General features: G+C 48.0%; 1 protein-coding gene across 16 annotated transcripts in view; it reads right to left on the bottom strand.

The window, feature by feature from the left end:
- LOC105099564 (partitioning defective 3 homolog) overlaps positions 1 to 16,193 on the bottom strand; it is a 535,951-nt gene that overhangs the window by 334,451 nt on the left and 185,307 nt on the right. For all 16 annotated transcript variants that reach the window (XM_064479503.1, XM_064479507.1, XM_064479509.1 and 13 more), the window contains exon 3: positions 8,158 to 8,338. In XM_064479503.1, coding sequence (XP_064335573.1) covers positions 8,158 to 8,338 — 181 coding nt within the window. The remainder of the gene's footprint in view (positions 1 to 8,157; positions 8,339 to 16,193) is intronic.

The following is a 16,193-nucleotide window of genomic DNA, read 5'->3' as shown; positions in this document are numbered from 1 at the left end:
TCACCAGGCATCACCAGCACTGCCAACGCCACAGATCAGACACGGCCGGGCTTCACGCAGCTGCTGACTGACCCACACACCACCTGCAGGCTCTGTCGTCCAGAAGTCAAGCCAGAATCCCATCAAGTCTACATCTAACAAGGACGCGTTTATGAGGAACCCAGCGGGCCTCCCTGGGACAGGCGCCCCTGGAGAAGCACCTGGACACCCGGCGACGAGGGACGCTTGTTCACAACCCGACCCGTCGCTCAGACGTCCCCACACAGTCTCTCCTCTGCGTGACGCGCCCCTTCCTGCCGCTTGAAGATGGGCTTTCTTGTTGGACATATGTTGTGTGTTCTTAACATATTCCCAGCTGTATTACCTTTACCAGTTTTCCAGTGTAACCGTTCCTGCCTTTGATAAACAGGAAATAAAACTCAGTGCATAAGCTACGTTTCCACACAAAGGCAAGTGCTCAGGGCCAAGTAAAACACACCAGCCAAGGGCAAAAAGAAGTGGGAAAGAAAGAAGCGGTGGGGCGGCAGGGAAAGGAGTCTGCAAACCGGCTCTTCCCTCGACTTCAGCAGCCCTGACGGACCTGAGGGCTTTGTGCCTCACAGAGCCTGCAGCGTGGAGACCCCAAGGTGGTGCTGCGAGCCTGCACCGACCTTTCCAATGACCGAGGACCACCTGCTACGAAGGCCGAAGTCCATCCAGTCACGCGGGGCAGAGTTTCTAGAAAACACTCCTGTGCCCAGCAGCCCGACAGTGCCCGTTGTTAAGTGCATACACACATACTGCAGACATATGCAGGAAGGTTATTTTTAATTAAGTGCTTCCATGTAGGAAGCAAACGGATATTTTGCCAAATGCAAACTCGGAAATACTGATGTCAGACAGGAAGTGCAAAGATGCTCTGACTCTGAGTTTGGTGTTTGAAATGCCCCAGAGGACCCTCACATACAGGACGTGGCCACACATTTTCGCCAGTAACTCCGCTTGTCTTGAAGGTGGGGTGAGGCCTGAAGCACAGACTATGCTGGTTCACTCCACTGAGCCTCAGTTTCCCAACAGTAGACACAGGGGAGGTGGACCTGCAAGTGTCCTAACTGCTCCATTGTCCAAAGGTGGGGACACCTGCCCCCAGTGTCCCTGCAATTCAGCACATTGACCGCCTCCGGGGGCGAGCCATGCACAGGTCTCCGTTTTCACGTGCTCCGTGGAAGGAGAGGATTCTTGGGAAAGCAGGCAGATATAAATGACACGATGTGCTGAAAAGACTATGACGTCACCTTGTGGGGCACTGGGTTCCAACGCAGAGATCACAGACAAAATGTTTCAGCCCAATGAAGCAAGTGATCGCTTACATTTTATTGGTGTTTTAAAACCTAATATTTCTTGTGTTCTGATGTGGGGAAAATATATTTTTGTCCTTTTTTCAATGGACTAAATGATGTGAAAAAACATGTTTAAAAATAAGTTTGCAACCCAAAATCAGCAGATGCTGGTTGCTGGTTATTTAGTTGGAAAATTGAAGGATAAAACACACATCTTTGTGACACCAAGTCTCGGTGAGAAGGCTTTCCTGGTGGTGTTTAAACACCGACTCTGGAACCAGCAACCCGGCCTACGGACAGTGCGTCTGCTGGGAACCACTGTCACCTGGCAGCCCGTCTCGGCTGCCAAACTGCTCATTAGGGCTGGCAACGCTCACCTGCGCCCCGGGTCCCATTTCGGCAGGGAAAAGACACCAGGCTGCTCGCACCATCTTTGGCTGTGAGCTTCCAGCGGCCCCTCATCGCTCGGTCCCCACCCACCCGCAGTCCTTCAAACACACTCACCTCGTGTGTGCCCCGTTATTTTTGAAATGTCACCTCGGCTCCAGCTCTTAGAAGCTAGCTCAGCTTATATAAAGCAAAACACACAGCAGAGACAGAATAAGCTGCAGTGCCAAGTGGGCTGGCAGACAAAACACCTAATTCTTCACGCAGAAGAACATGCGAACGATGTGAATGCGAGTGCTCACTTGGGGAGCATTTCTTCTGCGTGCAGCACAGGTGACGAGAGGACAGAGCAGAGTCCTCTCCAACTGGGTCTGGCCCACCCGACCTTTCCTGCAAGTCTGAAAGGAGTGCTCCGATTTATAAACAAAAACAAACAATAGAGGTAACGCCGCAACCAGAACAAAGGCGAGGCCAAGTACTGCGGGCTCCCGCCTCCGAGCTTCCCCTGATTGCTGCCGCCCAGCACGCTGACATCCAGAGGCCGATCGATACACAAAAAGATACAAAAGAGATACGTGGTGGGCAAAAAGCACCAAAGATATAAAACAAAATGTCTGAAAGCCCATAAAACAACTTCTGATGGGACACTGCTTTTCATTTTGCAGAAGTAAAATATTCAGCACCAACCCTGCAATTAGCTAGAAAATTACAATAATTACAGCAATTTTGTATCCCATCTCCAATCCAATTAATAGATATATGACCTTGTCAACATGCCATAATCAGACTGCATCTACAGCACAACTGGACGGGTTTTCTATGCTGAATAGGACTTGCACAGTAAGAAAGTAATTATTTGAAATACTGAGAATGCCATTTGTATGCTATGCTCCACTTCACAAGTTAAAAGGAAATACAATAGGAATATTATTTCTATTTTCAATATACATTTAAATCACATCCGGAAAATAGTATTCGAATACCGGTTAATATTAAGAGGATAGATCTCTCAACTAAAGATCTCGGATCCTCTGGCAAGACAAAACCAATCTGTACATTCTTGGGTAAGAAAAAAAATCTAGAGATGAAGAGGACGGCAGGAGTGCTCACTTTACAACGTAACCCTCCTACAGCAGTTACCGATCTGTCTTTAAGTTCTAAAAGTTAGGGAACTAGCAAAATCTTACCAACTAATTAAAGAGCACCACTTCAGAAAATTTTTGCCGCTAATGGATAAAAATTAACTGTAAAATTAACACAGCTCAGACAGGTTAAAATGTTAAAAGGCAATCTAATCAGATACTTTGTTTCTCAAAATTTCCACAGCCATTCCATTTCTAGAACTTTTTCCATCACTAGGGCATGTGTCGCAGCCAAGGAACCTCTAATCCTCACTCTGGCTCTTCTAAAGGGAATATTAAATCAGCATCCTGGGGTGGAAAAGGAATCCTGCCACCATTCTTAGGCCAGGCTAACCTCCCGAATGTATGGCCTCTGTTAAAGCCTCTGAGAATTAAAAAAAGAAAAAAAAAAATCAGGGTGAAAAAAATCACTAGATCTGGTCTCAGGATTTGCACAGGAAGCTGTGCCCTGAGCACAGCAGGTCTCCCTAAACCTGGGTTTGTGAACATTTGAAACCGAGGCAGTCAGACACCAATCACAGAAGTGCGAGGCCGAGAGAGCACGGCTCCAGTCTGACTCTGTATGAACCCTCTCCACCCCACCCACCCACCTACGACAGGCAGTGTGTCCTATTCAGGAAGACACGTCCTCGTTACTTGGGTTCCGTAACTTCTCAACCCCTAAGACGTCCGTAAGCACTGGGTCTGCACTCCAGACTCATCGTCGTCACCACCTTTCCACAATCTGCCGTCAACCGAGGGCTTCTCACGTGTCCGGCCCCGCATCCTGAGCTCAGCTCCCTGTTCACAGTCCTGGGCCGGGCACCCCAGACGATGGAACTGGGGCTGAGGGATGACAGTCCCGCCCGAGCATCCACACGGACGTGGTGCTGCCAGACTCCTTCTGAACCACGGATACGGGAAACTGCAGGCTGAGAAAGGAGCATGGGAAATACATGCGAAAGCATGAAGTAGAATACGCTCCCATTCAAACGTATCAAAAGTCTGGTTAAAAAAAAAAGAACATTTCTGCAGGTTGTCTGATATCTGGTTATCTTTACATCGACATATGCCTGTCAGTGTCCAAGGGGATGCAGAAACTGCCTGAGAGTTTAAAGAGTTTGATGCCAAGTGGCCTCACTCCCTAAAGCGACCTCACTCCCTAAAGCGACCTACTGGCTGAAAACCTCCCCATTTCTCCACTGCGGACGGTCTAAGGCAGAGGAGGAGGTCCAGTGCCTTGAAAAGCCCAAATGTTTCAGTTGGTTTTTTTTTTTAAATCAGAAGGGGGGGGGAATGAACTTTGGGAGTTAAACAAAAAGTTTTTATTTTTTTTCTCGCATCATAGGAAAATGATACTTTAAAGGTTTTCTTAGCTTCCATCAGTTCTTTATGGAATGAAGATTAGTGAATCCATTCACAGGAAAATATGGAAGACACAGGAAAGTGATCACGTTCTTTCTCCCAGAGAAACACCAAAGCTTCTTCATCTGAAGCCCTTTATTAACCACGCCCCCAATTGGAGTCCAACATTATGAGACTGAGCAAATCCCTATATACCGTTGGCTTCTTAATTTTCATGCCTCAAAACACGGAAGCCCACTAAACATGAATTCTTCGACAGCAAGGACCAGGCCTTGCCACTCAGCTCTGGGCTCTGATCACCCAGCACAGACTAGTCTCGTTTCATTTCCGAGTGGTGTTGATACCACAGAAAGTGACTCATGTGTGACGGTGACTTTCACATGGTCTCCAAAACTCAGCACGCACCTACCCAATGCCTGCCTAGGGCGCAACACCTAAGTAATAAGCCCAGCAAGTAAGACTCAGGGCTTCCTGCTCCGAGGGTCTGCACGGCCTCCCACTGGTGCCTGCGAGACAACACGTAGGCTCCAAATGCAACTTCCTTTCCTCAGTAAAAACAAGACAGAAGAGACATTTCGGGTTGAAAACAGCATTTAAGGTTTAATAAGAGCCAGCCACACGTGGGTGGTGATGGTTTAGAAATGTAGTTGAGTCAGAAAAGTCAAAGGACACAAACCAAAGGGCAGCATGCCACCCACCTTCTTAACACCACGACAGAACTGGCCTCTCCTTCAACACTTTAAGATGCAGCTAAATTAAAGCTGCATCTTGCTTTTAAAACACAGAAATAAAAAAAAAAACCAGAACAGCAGCATAACAAAAAGCTCTGCTTTTAATTATATACATTAAGGTGTAATTACTCACATAAAGACACTGTTTTCCAAACAGCAGGCACCTGAATACCTGCACTATTGTTTAATTAAAATTTTCTTTAAATCAAAATTAGGCAATCCATTTTTCATACGCCAGCTTATTCCAAGCAGATAATCACTAATGCATGGACCTAATGAGCCAGTGCACAACAGAAGCATGCCACACGTGGTGCCCGCCCCACCTTCAGGAAGACATCGCCAGAAGCAAAGCCCGCAAAGATTTTGAAAGCATCTATCTACGTAGTTATCAAAGGTATTTGTATTTCTACAAAAATGAGCTTAAACTACACGTGCTCATACACGTGCACAAGCAAGCACAAGCCTCCTGGACCCCGGGGCGCGTCCGGCTAAGACGCCCCATCGCGGCCACCCAGGCAGCCTCCCTGGAAGCACGGCTCACCATGCGCAGCTCTCACAGTGACGGCTCCCATCCAGGGCACAGAAGTGATCCTGGGAAGTGGCTGACACTGCTCTTCATCCACACACACCCCACCGTGCGGCCTGCCTCCCAGTCCCCAGACCCCTGTACAGCTGCTTTCCCTGTGGTCCCAGCAGATCATCAGATGTGTTAACTGTTCAGCTGGTGTTCCCTCCTTGTTCTCCTCCTGTAGCCCTACCAGGACAGGGGAAGCAGGAAGTTTTCCATAAGCAAGTTACCAAAGTGCTGCAGACTGCTGCCAGTGTGGAAAGTGGGAACGGGGATGCACTTCAGAAGAATAAGCCATATGTGCCTGTTGATCATTCGTATGTCTTCCTTGGAGAACTGCTTGTTTAGGTCTTCTGCCCAGTTTTGGATTGGATTGTTTGTTTTTTGTTATTATGTCGTATGAGCTGCTTATATAGTCTGTCGGTTTCATCGTTTGCAAAAATTTCCCCCCATTCTGTAGGTTGTCGTTTTGTTACGGTTTCCTTTGCTGTGCAGAAGCTTGTAAGTTTAATTAGGTCCCATTTGTTTATTCTTGCTTTTATTTCTATTGCTTGGGTAGACTGCCCTAGGAGAACATTTCTGAGATGTATGTCAGATAATGTTTTGCCTATGTTTTCTTGTAGGAGGTTTACTGTATCCTGTCTTATGTTTAAGTCTTTGATCCATTCTGAGTTTACTTTTGTGTATGGTATAAGGGAGTGTTCTAGCTTCACTGATTTACATACTGCTGTCCAGTTTTCCCAACACCGTTTGCTGAAGAGACTGTCTTTATTCCATTGTACATTCTTGCCTCCTTTGTCAAAGATTAGTTGTCCAAAAGTTTGTGGGTTCATTTCTGGGCTCTCTATTCTGTTCCATTGGTCCATATGTCTGTTTTTGTACCAATACCATGCTGTCTTGATGACTGTAGCTCTATAGTATTGTCTTTAGTCTGGGAGGATTATTCAATAGGCACATGAAAAATTGCTCAATATTGCTAATTATCAGAGAAATGCAAATCAAAACTACAATGAGGTATCACCTCACACCAGTCAGAATGGTCATCATTCAAAAGTCCACAAATGACAAATGCTGGATAGGCTGTGGAGAAAAGGGAACCCTCCTGCACTGCTGGTGGGAATGCAGACTGGTGCAGCCACTGCGGAAAACAGTATGGAGATTCCTCAAAAGACTAGGAATAGACTTACTATATGACCCAGGAATCCCACTCCTGGGCATATATCCAGAAGGAACCCTACTTCAAAAATATACCTGCACCCCAATGTTCACAGCAGCACTATTTACAATAGCCAAGACATGGAAACAGCCTAAATGTCCATCAACAGATGACTGGACAAAGATGATGTAGTATATTTATACAATGGAATACTACTCAGCCATAAAACCCGAAAACATAATGCCATTTGCAGCAACATGGATGTTCCTGGAGAATGTCATTCTAAGTGAAGTAAGCCAGAAAGAGAAAGAAAAATACCATATGAGATTGCTCATATGTGGGATCTAAAAAAAAAAAAAAAAGGAAAAAGAAAAATGAACATAAATATAAAACAGAAACAGACTCATACACATAGAATACAAACTTGTGATTGCCAGTGGGAGGGGGATGGGAAGGGACAGACTGGGAGTTTGAAATTTGTAGATACTGACAGGCATATATAGAATAGAAAAACCAGTTTATACTGTATAGCACAGGGAAATATATACAAGATCTTGTGGTAGCTCACAGTGAAAAAGAATGTGACAATGAATATATGTATGTTCATGTATAACTAAAAAACTATGCTCTACACTAAAAATTGACACAACATTGTAAACTGACTATAACTCAATAAAATAAAATTTTAAAAAATAAGCTACATGTTCTAAGTATTATCTAATTATATTCTATACATCATTATAAATTATCACCCGTCTATATATGAAGACCTCCTGAAGACTACCAGTCACGTCACGCAGACTACATTTCCCACCTGAAAAATGGAAATGTTTCTAAATAGATCTGCCCAAAAGATAAGTGATTTTCAACTTACAAATTTCTGGAAATAGACCTCTTAGTCTTAACAACTGCTCCATTATAAAATCATACAATTACAAACGCTAAATATTATATTTAGCAAAAGTTCTTCCTTTTTCCAACTAAGCTTGGCAGGAATGGCTGCAGAATTCAAGCTGGAACCTGGGCCCTCTGCCTCCTGGGATTCCTGACGTGAACTCACTACACCAGCATATTCCCCCCTTGAGATAGTATCTAACAGCAGCTCTTCCCGACCCCGGAAGGTAATGGAGGTCCTGAGGTCTCTGCACCCCTGGTCTCTAGTTTAAGGTCAAGTGATGGTTGTGACCAAGCTGACTGTCAATCGAACATCCACATCTTGCTCCGATGGCAGGCCTTGCATGATTTCCACCTGCTCTAGCATTCAGACAAAACACATGGACAGAGCAATTCAGGCAACACAGATTTGACTACTACCCTCACTTACCTTCAGTGAGCCATTGAAGTCTGCCGGTCCAAACTAAAGTCAGCCCAGTCTATTAAAGTGTAAAGCACCTTGCCTACCTCTCTTGCAAAAGACATTTGCCCAGGTCCTAAACTTAATCAATTCACAGGAGCATGGCTACTAACAAAAGCTGGCCTCCCCGTAAATGAAGACGAAACGTGCACTTACTGGCACGAAGCACTGAAGGGGTGACCTCGATCTCGCTTGTGGCTTGGTAAGGCTGGAAGGCGGAGACGCTGTTGGCGCCGAGCTCGCTGCCGAACATCTCTGGACTCTGGGTGCCGGTGGAGCTGGCGCTGGTGCCGTCCCCGCCATGGTGTGGGTCCTGCTCCTCAAACACAGCTATCAGCTGGAGGGAAAGGACACGTGTGGTTACATGCAGAGGCACTCCAAGTGACGGCCACAGACTCACACCACAGCGACGCAGACCTACAGAGGGAAGTGTCGGCGTCTACGCACCTAGGAGCGCTGTGTTTCGGGAAGCAAAGCATCAAAGGGGCAGCCTTGCCCCGAATGTCATTCCTAAGTTGTACATTTCATATCCAAAATTCCGTGGGTGAGAAATAATGAAATGGTTTCATATCACAGAATGCTAAAGGGGATGGGGTAGACTGAAAGCTTTTTGTGAATGATACGTTAAGTGCAAAAGGAAATGCACGTGTGCCCTACGTGATACACGCGATGGCCAGTTGGCACAGCACAAGGTGGGAGGCCCCTCACGCGGGAAGAAGGGCAGGCGGACAACGTGCGTGGTGCATGAGAAGCACAGGGCGCGGGAGAAGCTGGTGAGGCCGGCCACCTACGGGGAGGTGGTGGGAACAGGGCTGAGAGAATGAGAGCAGATGATGGAGAAAACAGGGTGGTGACACTTTTTTAAAAGAATATATTTTCTGTAACTCTGACTCTTAGAAAACATCATAATATTAAAATACCTAAAATAGAAATAAAGAGAGCAACCAAGATAACAATGGTGGGGGGGATGGGACACAAACCAACCAACCTAACAAATGACAACTACCCCCACCCCAGGAGGGGCGGGAGGGGCGGGACCAAGTGCCCTCGCAGAACTCTCTTCACTGCTCAGCGAGAGACTGCAGCACAGAGACCCCGCACAGAAACACTGCGTCAGCAAGTGTGCTTCTCCCAAGCGCACGGCTTAGAAACTCCTACTACTACCACTGCGACACGCACACACCACACACACACCACACACACACCAGGGGTGGATGAAACGGAAAATATGTTGGATAGTAAGAGCCAGGAGTCTCACTGTCAGCAGCAGAAGTTACCCACAATGAGGTAAGTGGTGGTCCTGGGTCAGAACCAGAGGCATCTGCGTGCGTACCCGGGTTTCACAAGCAGGCGGCCCGTGTGGGTGGACGGTGGTGCGGGCATGTTGTGCAAACACACACCCCCCGCTCTGCCCACTGGGAGGCCCAGGAAGCAATGACATTGCTTCAAGGACAAATGGCTGGTTCGAGAACCAATGAACGCAAATGCCCAGATCTTGGTTTCCAGTATCGCTTTCCAGTAAGCGAACCTAGAGGAAGCGTGACCTCCAGGGCCGGGGGCAGTGGAGACACAGGCTGGGCCTGGAGCCCCTCGTGAGCCAGAGGGCAAGGACGCGCACAAAGGGCCGGGGGCATCGGGCAGCAGCCCGAAGGAGCTCCCAGTGGCCAAGCTGGATGCCACCGTGCAGGTAAGGAACGACAGCCCTGGGTTAGAACCCAAGACAAACCACGGACCCGTGCATGCACGATGCCATAAATGCACAGCTGAAGAAGGAAATAAATAAATGGTGGAGAACGGACAGCTTTCCACCCAAGTAACAAACGTGGAAGAAATAACAGAAAGAGAAACCACCCCGGGCCACCTCCACGGTCATAACCATCGCAGGCAAGCTCCACCAGGGGACAGTAACTCGAACGCCGAGAACATGATGGAAATGGAACACCTGCACATCTCAGAGTGTCTCACCTCGAGATTCTTTTCAATTAAAGAGGAAACAGTATCTTTGCAGGAGAGAAACGTGGCGACAGCTCTTTGCCAAGGTTGACACCATCAGTAACAAGACGTGTCAACAGCTCGCACCCTCTGAAAAACGCACAGAGAAGTATACGACGTCCCCTCCGTGGTATTCCTGCCAAAAATGTGTGACTAGGTCTAGTCATGAGGAAATATCAGACAAATCCAAACTGAGGAACATTCTACAAAATAACTCCTACTCTTTAAAAACATCAAGGTGAGGAAAGTAAAAGACTGAAGAAGCCGTATAAACTGGAGGAGGCTGAGGAGAAGGAAGAACTACACGCCGTGTGAGGTCCTTGACGGGAGCCCAAGCCAGAGAAAGGACATGAGCGTAAAAGGGACAGACTCAGATGAGGGCCCCCTCTCGGTCCGTGGTCCTGACCCGGATGTCTTCGAGTCCTGACTGACGGCTCCGCCAGTGCTGTGCTCGGTGTTGGCACTGGGGACAGATGAGGGGTACGTGGGAACACTCTGTGCTATTTCTGCAACTTTCCTGACGTATAAAATGATTCCAAAATTTAAAAAATTTACAAAGCACCATAAAAATTAAAATTCAACCTATTTCTTCTTATAACTAAACTGTGGCAGCACACCTCCAAATCGCAGAGAGCACCTTGGTCAGCCACCTGCACACCCTCGCCCAGCAAGCCAGGCCGAGGACACCGGGGAAGAAGAGCCAGGCCTGAACCCAAAAGGAACCAGGCCTCGGCAACGCCAACATGCCCATCAGTTACGGACAGTAAGATGTTTGTGCAGAATATGGAAAGTGTTTGTAACTGCAGGTCATCATTTTGAACAAATGCTACTTACATCAAGCAGCTCATAAGACAAAAAGGAAAACCGCCCTAAGGTCACAGAGACACGAAGACAAACAGGAAGCTCAGAACCCCGCTGCGGCATCTTATATAATTAGCTGATTAAACCACCTGAAGGAAGGTTAAGTGGTAAGAAGAAATTACAGCAGGGTGAGGAGTTGGGCCACTCAACCTGATGATAAACAACATCGTGGGAAGGGAAGCCCACGCAGGCAGAAGGATGGGAAGGTGTGTGCACATACACACTGAAGCTCCCATGTACAGCAAGATGATCGACCAGCCCGTCCACCTGGCTGACAGGCATGTCCTTATACAGGTAACACCCTCCAGATCGAGGGTCAGCGAACACTTTTCTAAAACGGTCCAGGTACTATGTATTTCTGGAGCCACACAATTCATGCAGCCTCTCTCACAACTATTCTGCTCTGCACTGCAGCATGGAAACAGCCTTAACACAACACACGAATAAACAAGCGCAACTACGTTTAAATAAAACTTTATTTACAAAGCAGGCAGGGGGCCGAACCTGGCCCCTGATGATCCTGCGCTCGCTCGCTCGCTCATCCCTCTAGTAACATCCAGTTTAAACATTTCAATTTGGGAAATAAAACTAAAAGCCAAGTTACCTCGGAAACCCTGAGAAGCTAACAATATTCATTTCAAGCTCTTCATCAGGATTTTTAATTTTCTGTACTTGATTTTAAGATCATCAGGCTTTTCTCAAGGTGTGTGGCTTAATATGCACTTTGAACATATTAAGTTTTGACATTCTGGCACTTAATTGAAGCAAATGAAATTCAAGTTTTGTTATTAACTTTTCACAAAGATGTGTTCTCTCAAGAATCGAGTCCTTTCTGCAAACTGAAAATGCAGATTGAAAATTACAAAGAACGAGTCTTTAAATGCCACACACGAGGGAAGAACTTACACACGTATATTAGTTTCAATAATTATCTCCAGCACTTTTAGAAACACAAGTATTATGAAATCTGGACTGTGTCACGACCAAATGCTGTTTGAATTTCAGCAGCAGAACCACAGTTGGTGATCTGCAGTGATGCCAATAACATACAATTCTACAAGTTTCTTTTAAACCAAAATTTAAGTGCCAGGTGCAGATATAAAGCAATTCTGTGTTAAACTGGGAAGGGTATGTAATTTTAGACAACCCACCCTGTAAGAATACACAGGAGCGCAGCAAAAGAGAACAAGACCTTCACAAAAACACCACGTATTAAGAATCTCCATCATGTCCTTCAAAACATAAAGGGAACGTCTTGCTTTTAAATTTGTGAAACGTGACTCAAATCCACGTTTCAGCAGATGGAGTCTTCACTGCTGTCCCTGAAGTAGACCGTTTTTGAAGGTTCACTTTTACTTTCAACGGCTAGTACTCCATCTCTCCTCTGGTCCCTCCACCTGTCAAGTCTCCACGGGGAAGGGTGGGCTGAGTTGGGGTTACACCCGGGATGGCTCGTCGGTAAATAAACCCACACCTGGCTGCACACTTCCACCTCCCTCAGGACACGACACTGCAGCTGCCTGAACTGTCAGAACCCTGCAACAGGAACCCTGTTTTATAAACATCGCACGCAAATGCACATACAAACCTCTTGGATGGAGGGGGTCTCTTTCTTGGGTAGAAATACGAGCTGAAAGCCCAGAACTTCACACAGCCAAGAAGCCAAGAGCACGGGATTCACCGTCAAAGAGACAACATTCAAAGCAGCTCTGACCCCACCTCTTAGGCAGGCACGGGCCTGGTCCACCAGCCTCTCCACCATCTCCAAGTCTTGACTTTTCTCTTCTCGAAAGAGCGTGCTGGTCAAGGCCGACCAGAGTGATGGCTGTGATGTCCAGACCCAAACCCCAGAACCTGTGGGCAAAGGGCACCTGAACGTGTGATTCAGATCAAGGACCTTAAAACAGGGAGACTGCCCTGAACTGTCCAGGGGGCCCCACCTAACCCCTCAAGCATGGGAAAGCGGAGACCCCTTCCCAGCTATGCCCAGAGGGAGACATGACAGTGGTTAGGGACGCAGTATGGCTGGCTTTCAGGGTGAAGAAAGGGAGTCTTGGGCCAAGGAAGGAGGCACCTCTAGAAGGAGAGGAAACGAAGTCTCCCCAGGGCCTCCAGGGAAAACACCAGCTCTGTTCACAGCTTGGCTTTACCCACGCCAGACGTCCATCCCACAGGGCCGGACAGTAGCGAGTCCGCGACATTGTCAGGTCTACAGTCTTGTCACCGCAGAACAAGAAAGCCACCAGTGCCAGCACCTCCCCTCCCAGAAGAGCAGGCGACAAGGAGCATGCGCTTCAGAGCACAGCGCTCGCTGACCGTGACGGTGGTACGTTTACTTCTGTTCATCTGAGGGTCAGGTTCAAGGGTGATCAGAGCCTGAGGCCAAGCTCTACACGAGTGACCAGAGGGGACACAACAGGACGGGGGAGGGGGAAGCCAGCACAGCAGCCACAGAAGGAAGTGCCCCTGCGGCCCCCCACCAGCTCCTCACACACAGACGGAGCAGCCTGTTCTGCTTCACTTCACAGAAAAGAAAACAAAGGCCCAGGAAGGTCCGTGCGACCAGAGTTGGGCTGTAAGTAAGTGCAGAATGAATCTGGAGCTGGAAACAAACCCATCTGGCTTCAGAGCTGTCCTCTTCCTCTCAACCTCACAGCCCCAGACCATCCGACGCACGACAGCACAGCCTGGGAACCTCCAGGCTGCGACCACCTGCAAGTCTTGGGGCAGAATTCTGCTCTTTCTGAATTTACCAAAGGTAATGACCTGCTTCACCAAAGCACCGTAATTTTGATACCACGACTGAGAAGTTTCTGAACACACATGAGGGTGATCATGCCAATGACAGTGTCACTCGGGCTCATCAGAAGAGCCCTGTAGAGGAATCACAGCTCTCCCAGATTCTGTCCTCACACAGGGAACGGCAGGTGATGGAAGGCAAGCAGCCCAGTGACGGCGCAGAGACGCCACACGCCCTCGGATGCCGCAGCCCTGGAGCTCGCCCCCTTCCTGTCTCTGTCAGTGTCTTCACTGATGGCGTCACAGGCAGACTGAACACGCCCAGAAAAAGGTGGTTTGTAAGGCCCTCGTGAATGTCTTCTGCACACTCGACATTCATATTGCGTTGTCTGACTCTGAAATAAATTTGACTTTGAAAGAAACACCTATCATTCTTTCAAGTAAATACCTATGATTTAGAAAGGCATCATATTTCTGGCCCTGGAGAAGGTCCAAAGCACGTGGGAAAGCAGTAAAAACCCACAATGAACTTGAAGACGCCTTTAAGACCCTTTCCTCACTCAAGGAGCACGAGCGGTCTTCCCAAGTGAGCGTCTGGTGCACGGGGTCAGGCCAGAGCCAGCCAGAAGCCCGGAAGAGGAAGCGCGTCAGCCGTGCTGCGGGGGGCTCTCCGAGTCTGCCCCGTTTTTCAATACTCCTCCTGACCCCGTGCTACGGTGACGGTGCTTTTAAACCCCCAGCAATGATGCGTCATGTAGAACCTCACATCTCTGGACAACGGCAGGGAGGTCTCCCGGGCAGGTCTGCCCATAAAGACTAAATGCAACAGAGAGCACGCTGCGCACACGTGAGAGCCGCGGCACAGAGCGACATCCCCAAAGTTAACAACCAAAACCACGCAGCTGGAGTTCCATGTATCTTATGACACAGTAAGGCTGCTCCACCACATATCATTCTAAATGATCACATTCCTGAAGTGACTTTCTCTTCCCGCAGGGTGATCGGAGGTTTCCATAATTAGGATCACGCATATCAGCACCTTCACATTCCTTTTGCCCTTTGACTCAGGGATACACTTTTTAAAACACGGTAAAGTAGACCAAGTATTTGGGTTCCTGAATTTCCCTTTATCCATCCTTCAAGAAAAAAAAAAGTCACCTGCATTTGTCTCCCACGAGGCACACCTGATGAGCCATGGCACGTAAACCACAGCCAAACCAACAGACACGAGCACGGCCATGCGGACTAGTGCAGTGTGCTACCTGCTCCCAAGAAGGGGGCCTAATGAGATAAACATTTAACAGTGCCGTTTCCAACAAGATACCACGGAGGCAAGGGCAAGACATTCGCCTCGCCAGGGAACAAGCAAGGAGACCGACACCACCAGAAGCCGCCTGTGGAGGATCACAGGCCAATGTCCCACAAGAGCCAACAGTATTCTGTAAGAAGGTACCACTCCGTGGTCACAGACGCTAATGAAGATGTTACACGTCATCCGGGAATCGCAGTGAAATTCACCTGTGACACTCTGCAGCTTCCATTTCAGAGCGGGGACTGAATTCTGTTGTCCCTCAGGGTGACACACTCTGTCACCAACTGAGCCTTCAGACTAATTAGATTTCCAATTTAACAGTTATGCTCGACAAATAGACTTGAGTGTGTCAACCGCAGACCACAACCAACATATGCAAATGCTGTGGCCATAAGCTGGCTGCCACCCCGTCTCCAAGTGCCCCTCCCCATTTGTACCCATCCATGAGGTTACAACGACACTACACAGTTGTTTAAGTGGTAATAAAAAAGCAAAACTGCACAGTAAGACAGAGCAGAACAATTCTGAAACTGGCTGATAACACACAGACAGGTGAGCTCCAGACCAGAGGAGGTGGCATTTGTTGTGATTCTATCGTGAACACAGGCAGCTTTCCCTCAAAGAGATGACGGGGACACTAGCAAAGAAGCAGTCTGACCCTCAGAATCAAACGTAATGAAGTAGTAACCGATTATTACAGAGACATGGTGGGGAAACTATTACATCAATCTGTGACAACACCGACCCCTCAGCCACTCTCTGAGCCCTCCTTTCTACCGTGGCTCATTAAAGGCTCATCTAAACAGAGCTACCATCTTACTGGACAAGCAAGCAAAACAACAGGAGAAGAATGTGTCTGGGCCAACAGTGTTTTATAACAGCAACACCACCAGCTACACCAGTAGAAACCAAGTCACTGCAGGAGGAGTACCTCGAGCTTGCAGCTGAGCTTTAACTGTTTCGTATGCAAGATTAATTCCCTGCTTCGGCAGCATTTTAAGAATTAAATGTATCCAGCCTGATGTGCAAAAACAAACAAACAAACAAAAAACCAAAGCTTAGGAAAGAACTCAAAATGCCATGAGCACACTAAAGGCCTGGCCATCTTTCCTACCTGCTAAGCCATGACCCGCAAAGAGCCAGGAGTCCTCCCCGGCACAGCACCAGGCCCCTGGACCCCTATCCTGCCTCAGCCCCCAGCCGCAGGGCCTGAGATGAGAGAGGTAGCAGGTCCTCCCCTACAGGTGCCCCCGCCCACCCTGCCACGCTGCCAACCTTCAAACACACA

The sequence above is a fragment of the Camelus dromedarius genome, chromosome 26 (assembly GCF_036321535.1).
Source record: "Camelus dromedarius isolate mCamDro1 chromosome 26, mCamDro1.pat, whole genome shotgun sequence".
Classification (NCBI taxonomy): domain Eukaryota; kingdom Metazoa; phylum Chordata; class Mammalia; order Artiodactyla; family Camelidae; genus Camelus; species Camelus dromedarius.
This window is presented reverse-complemented; position numbering and strand designations above follow the sequence as displayed.